At 42.7% G+C, this 17,510-nt stretch overlaps 1 protein-coding gene across 1 annotated transcript in view; it reads left to right on the forward strand.

Annotated features, from left to right (window-relative positions):
- The window catches only part of FLVCR1 (FLVCR heme transporter 1), a 927,801-nt gene that overhangs the window by 803,148 nt on the left and 107,143 nt on the right, over window positions 1-17,510 (forward strand). The window contains exon 9 of the mRNA XM_044055488.1: window positions 3,613-3,680. Coding sequence (XP_043911423.1) covers window positions 3,613-3,680 — 68 coding nt within the window. The remainder of the gene's footprint in view (window positions 1-3,612; window positions 3,681-17,510) is intronic.

The raw sequence follows: 17,510 nt of genomic DNA on the forward strand, positions 1-17,510 counted from the left end.
GGCTTTGTGCTTAATTACATATGTGAGAAGGTGAGTGCTTAGGCCATCAGGGAGGGTACCAGAGGTGTACAGTTGGGGGTGACTATGAGTACCCAGTCAAGTATGCTTTCTTTTTGGTTGGGTTTACCTATCCTGGTAGGGGTGGATATGATTTGTGTAAATGCATGCAGGTTAATATGGATGGTTGGGGATTCTGAGGAACAGGTGCCCCAGTCTATGTTGAAGTCTCCAAGTAGGGTTTCTTGGGGGTAGTGACATGATAGCCAGTGCAGGATATCTTCAAGTGTAAATATATTGTTACCTGGGGAATGTACATACAGATGATATTAATGCATTTATTTGTATTAAGTTGCAATTTGGTGGCAAGAATCTCTGAGTTATTAGTCTGAGGTGGTTGTATTACATCTATGGTGGCATTCAACTCAGATTTATAGAGTACAGCTACCCCACCCCCCTTCCCAGAAGCACGATCCAGCCTGTGTATGTTGTACCTAGGTGGTAACACTTCATTGTCTGTAGTGTTAGGCTTTAACCAGGTTTCAGATAAACATGAAATTTTGATGAAATTGACTTTTTAGATATACACCTGGTCAAAACACAAAAAGTGTTGCAAAGTAATATTTTTTAGAAAGAAAACCTACAATAATTCATTGTTGCATTTTCAGAGTGGTCATAATTTTTCACAGCACAAAAGTATAGTTAAAGGACAGATGGTCAGACTATCTCGTCTAGTGAGTGACCACGATACTTTTGTGAAAGAAATATATACTTTGATAGGGATGTTTTTAGTTAGAGGTTACCCCTTAAAGTTATTGTTAAAAGTACGGAAAGAAATATTTTTGAAAAGAGATACTCAGTTTCCCCCAATTTTATGGGGAAATTTGGTTAAAAGTAAGGATAGTACAAACACATTCCAAGGTGACTCAATGATTTTAAAGTTTAACTATCAAACTCCATATATAGTGGAGACTGTTAAAAGGATTTGGGACTCTAGTTTTGGTAACAATATTAAAGTAAAACTAGGTGCATCTCCAAAAATTGTGTTTAGTAGGGGTAAAAAATATCAAAAATATTCTTGAACAATCACCTCTGAAATATACTCATTCTAGAATGTATAAATGTGGATCATGCAGATTCTGTAGGTATATTAATGAAGGGCCTTATGTGGTGGTTAGTGGCTTTAACAAATCAATTCCATGTCTGGGCAGGTGTTGTAACACTATTATGGTGGTGTATGTGGCCACTTGCAGCACCTGCCCAGGTTTCTATATAGGAAAGACCATGGGGAAACTCAAGGAGAGAATTGCCAAACACAATAGAGCCATTAAGAACAAAGAAAAAACAAATGTTTTATACACACACAGTCTTGTTTGTCCTAATTTTAAAAGGTTTACATTTTTTGTGATTGATAGAGTTATTTTAAGGGAGAGAGGTGGTGACATGAAACTGAGGGTAGAGTGTTTAGAAGCTATGTGGCAGATTAGGCTTAACGCCACTAACATTCCAGGACTTAATGACAGTATATCTATGCACCCCTTCCTGAAACAAAAAGTTATTTAATTTAATAAATTTATAATAATCAAATGGGGTTATGACGTTTCATGTGTTAGCAGGATTGAATTTTATACAACATTCATTACAGTTATTGTATGTATGTGTCTTTCGGCTTTTCCCGGTTAGGGGTCGCCACAGTGGAACTCCAGTCCGCTAATGATTGGCAGTTGATTTTTACGTGCCGAGTTGCCAGCCCTGACACACAACCTTCAACGAAGGTATGCCCATTCACGCATGTCTCCACGCAGAAGACGCTCTAGCTGAGAATCGAACCGGACAGCGTCTTACTTAGAGGCGACAACACTACCGCAGCACCATCACCGCGGATAACATTTATTATTTATTATTATTGTTATTATAATAGTTTATTAGTATGCTGAAATAAATATTTAGTGCACTATTGTATTGTTTCACAAAGTGAGATGGGTTTCTATGATTGTAATAACATGATTATTTATTATCAATGTTATTTACCTAACAACATTATATACACACGTATATATTGTTTATCAAATATTGGTTAGTGCAATATATTTATTTGTTTGTTACCTGTGATGTTTTTTTTTTAATTAGTAAGTTTTATTAATTTACTGTTATGAGAGTGCTTCCCATGAATTATTAATTGTTTAATTTATTGTGTAATTGAATAATTATTTGATAGGAAATGATGTCAGTATATATATTTTGTAGTCATTCATTAACTCTGAGGAAGCCATGGTATGGTGAAAGTGCTTAGTTTTTGGAGGTATTGCTGTTATTGTGAATAAAGTGTTTATAAGCGCCCGGATGTTCCTTTTTTCGGATTTTCTTTTGTTCCTAGTTTTTGTGTGATTGTCCGTTTTAGGATTAGGGTAAGGGGATGTATTTAGTGTGTGATTGTTTTAGGGTTAGGATATGGGTGAGGTAAGGAGTAGATTTAGTGTGTGTGTGTGTGTGTGTGTGTGTGTGTGTGTGTGTGTGTGTGTGTGTGTGTGTGTGTTCGAGCTGTCTTTTGTAGTGGTAGCAATATGAGAAGGGCTTTTTTAAGGTAAACTGCATGGTAGGGTTAGGGGCAGGGTTAGGGTTAACACACATTACTAAGGTGGACCAATGGGGGAAGCCCCACTGCTCTACTTTAGTAATGCTTGATAACCCTAACCCTGCCACTGCCATTAACCTTAACATGTGGCTTACCTTAAAAAATCCTTTTTCATAACACTTTCACTTGTTGTGTCATTCGGCTTTTCCTGATTAGGGGTCGCCACAGCGGAACTCCGGTCTGCTAATGATTGGCAGCAGATTTTTACGTGCCGAGTTGCCAGCTGTGACGCACAACCTTCAACGAAGGTACGCCCATTCACACATGTCTCCACACAGAAGACGCTCTAGCTGAGAATCGAACAGGACAACGTTTTACTGTGAGGCGACAACGCTACCGCAGCACCACCATATTCAGACAAATTTGAGCTCAGTGTGTGTTAGGATTATGAGTAGTGCATTGGATAAGGAAATGTATTTCCTTGTTCAATGTAGTGTGTGTCTCTGTGTTGTTGTCTGTGGAATGAATGGTTGATTTTCTGTGTGTTGATCATGAATCTGTTTGACTATTCATTATATAATCATATATGTCTTAGTAAATCACACGCCTGTAAAAAAACAATGTGTGCTGAATTCATTGACAGCTTGTTCAGTATGATGTGGTTATATTTTAGCAAAAATGGTTAACTAGTTAAAGCAGATTTTCTGTGAGAAGTGTAAAATAAGTTATGTGGACTAGCTTGTGTTGGACGAGCAGGAGAATGCATATCAGGATCATGCATTTAGTTATTCCATATAATTTATTGGCAGTTGGTATCCTTTTCCAAGATTCACAGTATTAATCTGGTAAACAAATGTAAAACTGGTTTACATAAACTACTGGAATGCAGCTTATTCACTTGCAATAAATGTGTGGAAAATTCAGTAAGTACTGGAATGCAGCTTGTTCACTTGCAATAAATGTGTGGAAAATTCAGTAAGAGAAAGATGTGAAGTCAGAATAACACAACACATCTAACATGAAATGTGGTTTTCTTGCAGCATTAATTAAATCTGATTTGAAAAGACACAACGTCAATGCTGGAGTTACAAAAATGGATGTAAAAGCAGTAAGTATTGGCTTTTCTGTATTTTTTCTACATTTCTTCCTATCCGTTACTTTAGCATGTACTAATTTGGCAAAAAAAAAAAATATCCACAGCAAAAAGGAAAAGCTCTAGAATAAGCTCACAGCAGGAGGGAAAAAACAGGATGTGTACATTTAATCTCTGACAACTTCCAAGCTTTGCACTAAATGGTTATGCAATTGTGGTATCACCTAAGCCTGTTAAGTGGGTTTATCTCCTAATCTTCCTTATCTGCATTATTCAACTAACTTTACCTGATTGTTATTAAATATTTTGTGCTGCCTCATTTTTCTATAATATTAACTGCAGGAGTGGCCTTATATCAACTGGTGCCCAAGGCAAAAGGGCTCCACGATGCCCCCCACCACATCACCCAGTCTACTTACCCCAAATAAATACTGGAAAAACGCCCCTGCTAGAGCGGCACCCTAGGCAGCTGCCTAGTTGGCCTATGCCTAAGGCCGGCTATGATTAACTGCATCTGTAGTCCTATAACCACCACTTCAACTTACTTCTACCTTCCTTCATTCTCCTTACTTTGCAGGCTATTGTTACCAATGAGTTCATTTGTGTAATGTTGCAGTGCTTAACTAGCTACAGTTTTGCACTATAATCTCAATTATTGTAGGATTATTTTACACATGTGTTTATTTTGATCAATATCATCTGCATCTCTGTAGTTATCTCCCTTGGGCATTGCCAATCAACAAATGTAAGCAAATCGACTTTAGTTCAAGAAGGGACTAGACACTGTTTGTAGTGACCATCTATGCAAAACAGATGGTGTAAATTGCATTTTGTTGAAGGTGGTTGCAATCTCCCTTTCTGTGAAGCTGCAGAGACCTTGGAGTTGTTTATATCAAGTGGGGAAAGCACAGGGTAATGCCCTTTTGGGAGCAATGCCTTTCTCCCGATAGAAAAGTACAAAAACTTACTGTTCAAACACTGTCACAGTCAGTTAATGTTCATTTTAAATAACAAATGTACAGAAATGTTGTGAAGAAGAGTTTTACACTTGCTCCTGAATAGAATAAATTACAGAACTTGTAACTGTCCTGTCCGCTAGGTTGCAGAATGTTGTCAGCTTGATCAGACTGATGTCCCACTGCATGCGAGTCATACATAGTAGTCCTACATCAGAAGTACCTGAGTCAGCTGAAACTGCTAACGGCTTATAAGCCTTTGTTCTCATCCCATTGTAAAACACTGCTGCCTAATTTCAGTTTATGAGCGCCTCTGATCCCAAACATAAAGTGTCTGAGTACTTCCATTAATCACATTGACTATGGCTTAGATCATACTTTTACATAAAGGCTGACTTCTGAATAGTTTCAGTAAACTATAGAACTTAATTATACTTTGAGATTTTTACAACAGGCAGCACTAGTAGGACTTGACAAGATTTTGTGAATCACATATATATACAAAAGAATAAATTAAAGTAAATAAAGAATAAAAGCTTTATAGGTAGCAGTTTATACTTGTGGGGCATTGATTCTCCTGTATCATTGCTGACATTGGTTGTCTGTAATTTCAGACCATCTTAGTTCTTTTCCATTGTTAACCTGAACATACTTGACCATCATAAACTGTGCTTGTGATGTTGTCCATTGCCAGTGTGGTAAATATGATATTGACTTTGTGTATTCCATTTATTCTTTAGTTAAATATTACAATTTGACATGGTTATTGCTCTGCTTACATCCCTTCTTTGCCCTCTTAACTTAATCTGAGGTATAGAAGTGTAAGAATTATAGATGTAATGTGATCCTATCTCGCCTACATTCTCTACAGATGGGTTCGGAGCCGATCCTCGGCTCCGACTCGGTCGCTATACAATAGAACGCAGTCTCTTATTGGCTGAGTTACCTCGTATCCCAGGATGCACCACTACTGCTTCCCCAGATCTCGTTTGCCGCTTCTGAAGCATAGACGTGGTCTCGGACTTGGCTGAGCTAAGTGCCTCTTAGTAAAATTTTTTCTATCTAGTTTTGTACTAAAACTTACCCAAAAGCTGTTTTAACAGCTACTTGTTGTTGTGTGACTGAGTTTTGAAAGTTTTTTGTGGTAAAATTGTATTTTGTGGTAAGTGTTCCCGTTTAAATTAGAGGGGCCTTCTCCTATCCTAGGCGTTTCAGTTAGAGTCTAGGCTGTTATTTGTGTAGTTTAGTGTGTTAGAAATAAATAACCATGTCGAAGGAACATAGACCATCAGGTTTTAAAAAATGTTCCAAATGTAATTATAAAATGTCCATTACGGACGACCATTCTTTGTGTCTATTGTCTAGGCCCGAAGCACCTCCAGGAATCCTGTAGCGTTTGCCACGCTCTTTCCTCTCGCGTACTCCAAGAGAGGAAAAATAAGTTGATTTTGAAAGGGCTTATTACCCTTCCTTTGAGGAAGCCCTATCTTCTTCTTCTTCCCCTTCGAGGAAGAAAAAATGTTCGGCTCCGACCAGCCCGTCGGATCCGACAGCTAAAAAGTCATGGCAGGCTTCTCCGTCGGCTCCATGGACTTCGGAGCCGAGGGCGGAACGGTCTGCCTCGATGTCTCCAGCCTCAACTCCTCTGGCTTCGGAGTCGAGAGCTCGGGCATCGAGAGGCGAGTCATCTCCATCGGCTCCACTGCCTTCGGAGCCGATGAGGGTTGCCCGCTCAGACTCTTCCCCTTTGGTGCCGAAGTCCCCATCGGCTCCGAGGGAAATTGCAGTGGTAGTGGAATCTCCCTCGGCGCCGATACTTCTCGAACCCATACGGAGCCGGTCCCCCAGACTTTCGGAGCCGGCGGAGAAGTCGACTCGGACCCGGTCAGTCTCTTCTCGGTCTTTGAGGATGTCTGATTCGGATGTAGACAGGGTGCTTCAAAGACTTTTTCAGTCTCCGGTCTTTGCAAAATTGATATCGGCTCCAGCACAGTCGGCTGCGGAGCCGATTTTCCATCCTGCTATCTTGGTTCCTCCTCCAACAGCTTCGGCGCCGTTGGAGTCAGTGTTGGTGGAGCCGGTGGAGGTTGTCTGGTCGGTTCCGACCCTAACTCCAACCCCGCCCTTCGGGTCGGGGTTCGGTACGCGGACCTCCTCTGTCGGCCCCGGGGGGGACGCTTCGGGACCGATCCTTTTGGTTCCGAGTCTCCCTCTCGGTGCGTCGGCTGCGGGAGTTCCGACTGCTGTTGTGGCCTTGGGGGTTGAACCATCCCAGGACTCTGGGGGTCCTGCCTTCAAGGCCATGAGGAGTGCCTTGGCCATATCCTCTCTGGCCACTTCTACCATCTCACCACCACCTTCCCTTGGCACGGAGACTGGCTCTTTTGCAATCCCCCTGTCTCATGATAGCGGAGCCCTTGGGCCTGAGGTTACCCCCATTGGGGGTTCCCTTCTTCCTGGAGGTCCCTCCGAAATGCTTTCGGACGAACCTCCGAGGAAGAAAAGTGCAAGAGGAAGCACGTCGACTCCCCTGATGAGTCTCTCACCTCGGATACCGACCTCGATGATGCGGAGGTGTCCCCCAAGTCGTCCTTGGATGATGTATCCTTTGCGGACATCTTGGAGATCCTTAAACAAAGAGGAGACTGGCAGTCCAAACCCCCTTCTGCTGAGGAGTCAGTTTTCCTCAAGGCCTTCGGGGCTCAGCCCTCCGCCTCCTGGGTGTCTCCGTCCTTTGATGAGCTTCTGGATTTGATCTCTCGAAGGGCGTGGGAACACCCAGATTCTGTTGAACCGGTGCCAGCTCGCCCCAATAAATTCCTTTCGGCTCCCCCTGATAAGGACTTTCTTTCGAAAGGTGTGGCTGTAGATGCCTTGGTGGTGGCATCTGCCACCCAGCAAGATGTGGCAGAGGCTTCAATGTCCGTCCATCCTCCTAATAAGGAGTCTAGGAGCATGGATCGGTACGGGAAGCGCACCCTTGCTTCAGCGACCTTTACTTTAAGGTCTCTGAACTACTTGACGCATTTCACAAGACTGCAGAGGGATCTGGTCAAGGAGCTTTCGGATACCCTCTCCGGTAACTTACCTGAGCAGTTGGCCCAAACGGTTAACTCCCATTTGGCTACCCTGTCCTCGTTATCCAACTCATCCATGAGGCTCATTTCTTATGCAGCCGAAGGAGCAAGCAGAGTGGCGGGAACAGGTGTTGCTCTACGGAGACAAGCCTGGCTACGCCTGTGTCACTTTGCGGAGGCCTTTAAGTCTTCCTTTGCCGACGCCCCCTTTGAGGGGTCCTCACTGTTTGGACCCAAGGTAAAGGACACTTTGACTCGCTGCGAACAGGAGGGAAAGACTTTAACTGCCGTAGGGGCCCTGTTTTCCACTCCCTTCAGACCTTATCCCAAGAGTCGAAGAGGAGGGAAAATGTGGTTCCGTAAGTCTCAAAAGCCTTACTCGTCGCAGCAGAGCGATTCCCCTTCTAGAGGCAGAGGAGGGGGAAATTTTTCAGGGCGACGCCGTCCCAGAGGCGGCGGAGGCCCCCGCAACACTGGAGACCGCGAGTCCTTTCATGGCTCCTCCTCCTTCCAGCATTCCTGAAGGAGTACCCGACTGTGTAGCTCCGGAGCCAGTCGGGGGTCGTTTTTCGAGGCACCTAAAGGCCTGGGCAAATATCACTCAGGACCAATGGGTGCTCCGAATCATCGCCGGAGGTTACACCATTCCCTTCTCTCAACCCCCCCCCCCACCGTCCCAAAGAATCCCAGACCCGCCACCCAGTCAACGGGATCTTGCAGCCAGCGAAATATCGAAGCTGCTTCAAAAAGGAGTCATCCAACCTGTCCCCGCAGATCAGGCCGGATCAGGGACTTACTCAAAATTCCTTTTGGTACCAAAAAAGACCGGGAACTTGAGGCCCATTTTGGATCTCAGCAAATTAAACCGATTAGTGAAAAAGTCCAAATTCCGGATGGTCACCTTGCAATCCATTCTCCCGCTTTTGGAGAAAGGTGTCTGGATGTGCTCCATAGATCTCAAAGAAGCCTATTATCACATTCTGATAGATCAGGCGTCGAGGAGACACTTGCGCTTCAGCCTAGGAGACAGTCATTTCCAGTTCCGTGCACTGCCCTTTGGTCTCACCACAGCCCCCAGGGTGTTCACCAAATGTTTGGCGGTGGTGACTGCTCACCTGAGAAGTCTAGGATTCTAGGTGTTTCCATACCTAGACGACTGGCTCCTAACTGCCACCTCCAGGCATCTACTCTTGAAAGCTCTAGCAGCCACTATCTCTCTAGGCAACTCCTTAGGCATCACCTTCAATTGGACAAAATCATTGCTGCCATCGCAGTATTCTGTTTATTGGTGCAGAAATAGACTCAAGGCAGATGCGAGTCTATCTTCCTGCGGAAAGGATAGCAACGTTGCAGTCTCAGGTTCGGGCATTACTCCTCAGACGTCGCGCTCCAGCGAGAATGGTCCTGCAGCTGTTGGGTTCCATGTCAGCCACCATTCTTCTGGTTCCCTTGGCAAGGTTGCATATGAGGATACTCCAGTGGCTCCTATCAGTCCAGTGGTCTTATCAAGACCTTCCCCTCAGTCACCACATTTTGATCACAGAGACGTGCAAACAGGATCTTCGTTGGTGGCTTCTTTCCTCCAACCTTAATCTAGGGCGACCCTTTGTTCCCCCATCCCCCTCGGCCACGTTGACTATGGACGCCTCCCAGACAGGGTGGGGGGGACATTATCTGGACAGGTCGGTCCAAGGCACGTGGTACACCGACGAGAGTCTTCTCCACATCAATATCCTGGAAATGAGGGCGGTGCTTTTAACGTTGCAAGCACTGCACGATCACCTCCCCCAGGGTACGATTGCCATTCAGTCCGACAACATGTCGGTAGTCTGGTACTTAAACAAGCAAGGAGGGACCAGGTCTTACCCCCTTTGCAGAGAGGCCATGAAGGTATGGGATTGGGCAATTGCTACCAAACGTTTCCTAGTGGCAACACACATTCCGGGGAGATCCAACGTGATAGCCGACAAACTGAGCAGAACTATTCTCTCCCCTCACGAGTGGTCCTTGAACGACAGAGTGGTAACACAGATTTTCACGAGATGGGGAGCTCCTTGTTGCGATCTTTTCGCAACTCCCCTCAACGCGAAATGCCAGCAGTTCTTCTCTCTCACCCCAGTTCCGGGGGAGATCCCCAAGGATGCTCTAGTCCAAGCTTGGCCCCTCGGTCTGCTATACGCTTTTCCACCGGTTCCCCTTCTCCCCAAGGTGATTCAGAAGGCGATTCGCTTGGAAAGCAAAATGATTCTAATCGCCCCATACTGGCCTCGTCAAGTCTGGTTCCCCTTTCTTCACAAATATGCATTGGAGGGTCCCTGGTTTCTGGACCAAGTTCCGGACCTCTTGACGCATCAGTCAGGACAGCTCCATCAGTCCCTCCATTCATTGAAGTTAGCAGCTTGGCTACTCCTCTTCCGACCATAGTTAGGAGCCATTCTTTCGACCCTGAAGTCATGCATATTTTGTCCTCAGCCCACAAGACTTCTACTAAAAAGATATATAGCAATAAATGGAAAAGGTTTGCTATTTGGGCCCAACTCCGAGGATTAGACCCTATGACAGCCTCGGTGTCAGAGGTTCTGAAGTTTTTAGCTTCCCTGTTCAACCAAGGTTGTTCGGTGTCTACCATCAAAGTTCAATTGGCTGCTATTTCCAATTTTCACGAGAGCGTAGAACCACCTTTGATGAGCAACAAGTTGTGTAAAGCTTTTATTAAAGGAGCTTGGCTTCTACGGCCCCCTATATCTCATCCTGCACCACCGTGGGCCTTAACGTGGTGTTAGGTGCATTAACCTCATCTCCCTTTGAGCCTGCAGCAACCTGTGACGTAAAATTTCTTTCCTGGAAGACTGCTCTTCTAGTTGCTATTACATCAGCCAGGCGAGTTTCTGAACTTCAAGCCCTATGTGTCAAACCACCATACCTGGTATTTCACAAGGATAGAGTATCTCTTAGACCAAACCCATCCTTTATACCAAAGGTTTGTTCTAACTTTTCTTTGCAGCAATCACTGGAATTACCGTTTTTTTTCCCTAAGTATTCAAACAGAGCTGAGTATACCTTTCACAGCTTAGACGTGCACAGACAATTATGTTTCTATTTGAATAGGACACGCCAAGCACGAAAATCAGATCAACTGTTTGTGTCCTTTTCGGATAGTAAATTGGGCAAAGCCGTCACGAAAGTCACTATTGCCAAGTGGATCAGAGACTGTATCAGTCATATTTATCTCATTTCAAATAAGGAGTTTATAGTTCCAATGAAAGCTCATTCTACCAGGACTATGGCCACTTCGGCAGCCTTTCATTCCAAGCTCTCTATTAGTGACATTTGTGCGGCTGCTACGTGGTCTTCTTTACACACCTTTATTTCTCACTACAAATTGGATGTGGCATCTAGGGGTCGAGCTTCCTTCGGTTCCACGGTTCTCAGGAGCGTTTTCCAGTGAGCCACCCAGGAATTAGGTGCTAGGGATGCTGTCCCATCTGTAGAGAATGTAGGCGAGATAGGATCACATTACATCTTTTAGTTATGTACTTACCATAACTTTAGATGTATGGGATCCATCTCGCCTACATTCCTAATAACCCACCCTCCTTCCCCCTGCCTCGTAGACCAGAAGAGACCGGACGATCCAAATTCAAATTCTTCCTCTCTTGAAATACCTGGCAATGTTATAACAATAGTCTATGTGTGTGTGCATGTGTGCGGACAAACAAGATCTGGGGAAGCAGTAGTGGTGCATCCTGGGATATGAGGTAACTCAGCCAATAAGAGACTGCGTTCTATTGTATAGCGGCCAAGTCGGAGCCGAGATCGGCTCCGAACCCATCTGTAGAGAATGTAGGCGAGATGGATCCCATACATCTAAAGTTATGGTAAGTACATAACTAAAAGTTCAGGTTAGTAAGAGTAAAAAATTACTCTGAGAATCCAGTGGGTGTAACCAATTAAAAGTGTGATAACAGTAGCAAAAACTCCCAATAGTTCATTCATTCATTCATTCATTCATTCATTCATTCATTTTGCATTTCTCTCACCATTTCTTTTTCCTCCTAGGTGTCTAGACTCCTCTGTCACTATCCCCATCCATTCCCCATCACTGGGTGGAGAGGCAGTCATGGAGCAACCATCATCCAGGCAGCCATGAGGGTTTTACTTAACCTTGTCCTAACTGCTGCCCCTGGTGGTTGACTTTTGTAGTTAGACTCCAGGCCCTACTATGCCTTCCTCAGTGAGCATAATCTTACACACTCCTGTGAAGGCCACTATATAGATATGACTTAGCAGAACCAAACAGATGTCACCAGGTTATACTCTACACATGCAGTACATCTCTCTGTCCAGTAGATGCTGGGATTATAGCATACTAAACTAACTCCTTTCCCCATGGATGAGCAAGTTGACATGACACGACTCAGTTCTAACCATCCCTTGTCAACTGCTCCAGTACCTGGGTCATTACTTAATCCTAGACTGTCAGAGTGCAGGATAGAGGTCTGACTGCACCATAAAGAAGAATGATCCAGCTCGCGTACTTTAGCATGTGCGATGATTGTGATTATGATTCCTGTATAGTCTGCCATATCTTGAGGTAAGTGACACGGAGATAATCACAGAAAGCCATAAATGATTATCATGTGGAATGGAAAAGTTTAAAACAGATGGTATGGCAAAAAAAAATATTTGGGCCAGTAATGATACTTTCCATCTGACTTTGTCAAGGATTTTTAACTTCACATTTATTTTATGTGCCTGTAAAATAAATGAAAACAATGGAATGTACATAGTTATAACATTTTCAAAAGAAGAAAAGTATATTAGTTGCCGAGTAAAGGTCTGATAAAATGGTCTGCCTCTGAGGAACCTCTTGAAATTTACAAATGTAAAGGATTCTGTCAGCCACCAAGAAAGTGGATTCCAAAGGTACATTCTCTGCCTTTGGTTTCTTTTGAGTGCCATTTTACTGCTGTTCACTGAAGAGGTGCAATTACTGATAGGATAAGCACCAGAATTAATCTCTTCCTGCCATTGTTGACTGTTTTACATTGTTACCACAAACCGTGGAATCTTCCCAAGCTTTTGGGATCTGTGATCAGATTAACCTAATTTCATGTAGGTACTTGCATATCCTTTAGTTGAAGTTAATGTCAGACAAGATTCTGTTGATTCCTGAAATCCTAACTCTGATCTATAGCATCTGAAGTTTAAAGCTTCCACTGACATTCAGAGGAGTGTCAATCAGTAGTTCAGCATTAAAGTCTCCTTATCAGTGGATTATTTTATGAAGTTCAAAGCCTTTTTGGATCAGTAGCTATCCCCTCGTCCTATATTATTACTGCAGCCTTCAGTTTTTCATTCTGTCATCTTATGTCATTTTGTTTTTACTCTGACATTGAAAGACCATAAGGAAGATTAAGATGTGTTTTTTTTTTTTTGTTTTTCAGTATTGCTGTTCATTAGATGTTTTCAGTTTGCTTTTTCAATACTGCTCTTTCTCTGATCTCAGAATGAGATAACTAAGGGTTAGGGTGCAGGAGAGCTTTCTTCCCTGCAGAAACTTTTTTTTTCATCATCATCAACCTACTTTTTTTCCATTTTTACGTGGAGTCAGGGTGTCACGTCAGTTGTTGCCATCTGGATTCATTGCTACTGTCCTACCTTCTTCAGCAGTCATACCAGACTATCACAGGTCTTCTCTCATACAGCCTGTCCATGTCTTTGCTGGAAGCCATAGTTTCCTCTTGTATTCTTCCTGTCTGTCCCAAATCTTCTTTATCCGATTGTCTTCTGACAGATGCTATTACTATGCTGCTAACATTTCTAAATTTTAGCTTGTAGATATATATATATGTATATATATATATATATATATATATATATATATATATATATATATATATATGCTGCTAACATTTCTAAATTTTAGCTTGTAGATATATATATATATATATATATATATATATATATATATATATCTACAGGGGTCTATATGGCATGCTATATTGTAAAACTACAATCCACTCTGCTACAGGCCCCATGAAGGCTCAGTGTCTCTCCAACCTAACATCACTCTTAAGTATTCAACTCCGGTACCACCTTTAACATTCCTATAAGAAAAGTGCAGTCCGGGTCTGAACTGTCTGCAAACAGCTACAGTTAACTTTGAACCTAACACCACTCTTAAGTATTCAACTCCGGTACCACCTTTAACATTCCTATAAGAAAAGTGCAGTCCGGGTCTGAACTGTCTGCAAACAGCTACAGTTAACTTTGAACCTAACACCACTCTTAAGTATTCAACTCCGTACCACCTTTAACATTCCTATAAGAAAAGTGCAGTCCGGGTCTGAACTGTCTGCAAACAGCTACAGTTAACTTTGAACCTAACACCACTCTTAAGTATTCAACTCGTACCACCTTTAACATTCCTATAAGAAAAGTGCAGTCCGGGTCTGAACTGTCTGCAAACAGCTACAGTTAACTTTGAGTATGTGTCTAACTGTTTGAGCCAGTCTTCATTTTGCCCTGGAGAGCACTGTGCTTTGGCTGTAAGCAGCCCCCCCCCACCACCACCACCACACACATCTTCCACTTTCTCTTATTCCCTTCTGTTAGCAAATAGTATCAATAACTGATCAATACTGTGTGTTTGTTTATTTAAACTATACCACAGTAGCCTACTGATACAAGGTTATCCTGGTTTTCCACCTGAGAAATTAAGACAAGACTTACAGTTTCAGAGCAGTCCTTGGTCAATTGTGATTGTTCTTAACACATACTTGTCTTGCTTTGGCTCATTAGCAGCAGTACAAAGAACTGCCTGCTCACACCCTTGTTCTCCCCTCCCCTTCCCTGTTTATTACCTTAAGACAATCCCAGAGTTAATAAATATTACCTATGGCAGGCACCATTTGTAAAACTACGATCCACTCTGCTACAGACCCCATGAAGGCTCAGTGTCTCTCCAGTAAGTGTTTTACAACTGTAAATGCCTATTTATGTTGAATTGTATTAGACATTTTACAACTGTATATGTTTATGTTGAATTACAAGCCTGTACTCCAATCTGCTTACTTACACTATCAGACTATTTACTCCACTCATAGGACCAAAAACTGGGACTGGGTTAGCCCCGCTCCCTGCCCCCTTATCTCACCCGCCCCCACTGTGTCTACATTTATAGCCACTAGGCCACACCCCTACTTCCTCTCCAACCTACACAACTTCCTCTCCAATTTCCTCCCCCCCCCCCACCACTTTACTGTTTAACCACTACTATTCCTCTGAAGCACATTGACCCCACCCATTGATGACATATAACATGTCTATAAATAATTATAAACTCCTTCCTCTTATCTTACCACTCTTAATTCTGCCATACTTTCTTACTAGCTATGAAAATCTCACATTCATAGGTTTCTCTTATCCAAAATGCCAAACCAAGACCCCCTACCTCCACTGATCATGAACTTGCCCACTACTACACTACCCCAAAAATTATAAATTCCAACCACTTGCTTCTAAAAAAAACACTCCAATCAACACCAAAATCCAAATATGAACTAAAACTACTATTCAAAGTTATTAGACTACTAGCGTATCTAAGAAAAAACATAACCAAAGATGGGGACATCCATCCTAATCCAGGCCCAACCTTAACTCAAAATCCTACCAGCCCACCACTCTCCCACTGACTGGTCAACTCCCTCCTAATATGCCACTTAAACATTAGAAGCCTAAACAATAAGATACATAGCCTGCATGCTGTACTAGCCACATACCTCCCCAACATAATAAGATACATAGCCTGCATGCTGTACTAGCCACATACCTCCCCAACATAATGTGTCTATCTGAAACATGGCTCCGGCCATCAACCAAAGTCAATGAGATCCTGCCTCCTGGTTACAATATACTTAGGGCAGATAGAGTAAAGAAAAGAGGAGGTGGAATAGCCGTCTTATATAATAGCACACTTAACATCATAACTAACCCTATACAACCACCCCAGGTCTGTAACGCTGAAATACTAGCTCTAAAAATTCTACTAAATAATCATAAGGGCATTAACTTAATTGTCACCTATATTCCCCCTGGGAACAATGTAGAAACACTAGAGGTCATTCTACATTGGATAGCCAACAACTACCCTCAAGAAACCATTGTCCTGGGTGATGTTAATATTGACTGGAACCAATGCACAGCACAGTCAAACCCCATCACTGTTAACCTACATGGATTCTCTCAGATAATATCATCTACCACACGTACAGGTAACAATAACCAAAAAGAGAGTATACTAGACTGGATACTCACCAACAGTCCTCCCCAGAACTATATGTCTGGAACTCTCCCTAATGATCTTAGTGATCACCTGCTCACATACATCATGAAAGACAAAATTAATTGTACAAGCTTACCTATTTATAGGTCTATCAGATCCAAGAAAAACTTTGACCCAACTAAATTTCAACTTGAACTCAAATCATGTAACTGGACAAAACTAAAGTTCCTTCCCCTTGATGAGGCAGTGTCATCATTTAACAATTCATTCCTTACTATACTTGACTCGCATGCCCCTAAACGCTCAATAAGAATTAAAACTCAACTAGCACCCTGGCTAACAACAGACACCAAAACCAAAATAACAACTAGAGACAAAGCGTGGGATAAATGGCGCACTACCAAACTACCCCTAGATCTTATCAAATTCCAACAACTTAGAAATGAGACTAAAAAAGCCATCATACTAGATAAGGAAAAATTACTTCTACAATCTGCAACATAAACATCAGAATAACCCTCAAAAGTACTGGGCAGGCATAAATAAACTTCTCCAACCAGGCAAATCCACTACTCCGACCCCAGGAACATTATCTGACAAGAGCCAAGAAGATATAGCCAATTCATTCAATACTTTCTTCACAGAAACCATCCAGTCATTAGCTAACCAACTTTCTCCTCCCCACACTTCTATAAACACTATACCCGACTCACCACTCTCTTTTAACTTCCAGCCAGTGTCCACATCCTTTATCAGATCCCTTTTGAAAAAACTGAAGCCAACCACCCTTTCAGCCAATCTTCTGCCGGCTGAATACCTGCAAATTGCTGCAGATGTCGTAGCCTACCCTATCTCAATCCTAATTAACAGAACCATAACCGAGGCCTCAATCCCCTCAATTTGGAAAATATCCTATGTTATTCCACTCCACAAAGGAGGTTCATCCACAGAACTATCCAACTATAGACCTATAGCCATACTATCACCACTTGCCAAAATTATGGAAAAGTGCATACACAACCAACTAATGCTCTGTCTAACCCAAAATAAACTACTCACAGACTCTCAACATGGATTCAGACCCCATCATAGTGCAACCACTGCCCTCCTCTCTTTTACTGAAAACATTAATCTTAACTGGAATAATAAAAAAATATCCTCCGCTCTCTTCCTGGACCTATCGAAAGCCTTCGATATGGTAAACCATCAGTTACTTCTATATACTTTAAAAACCCTGTATCTAGATACTCCAGCTTTTGACTGGTTTCAAGCTTACCTCACTGGGAGACAACAAGCAGTAATGTGGCAAAACAAGCTCTCCTGCCTACTACCAAATACCATAGGAGTTCCTCAAGGTTCCATATTAGGACCTCTCCTCTTTTCAGTCTTCATAAATGACATCCAAACAGTCATCCCTGAAGCCACCTGCATTCAATATGCAGATGACTCGACTATAATACGTTCGAATGCCTCTCTTGCAAATCTACTAACTACCACCCAACATAGCTTCACCAAAGTCGAAAAC

The sequence above is a fragment of the Protopterus annectens genome, chromosome 1.part2, assembly GCF_019279795.1.
Source record: "Protopterus annectens isolate FY-2018-M chromosome 1.part2, PAN1.0, whole genome shotgun sequence".
NCBI classification, from domain to species: domain Eukaryota; kingdom Metazoa; phylum Chordata; order Ceratodontiformes; family Protopteridae; genus Protopterus; species Protopterus annectens.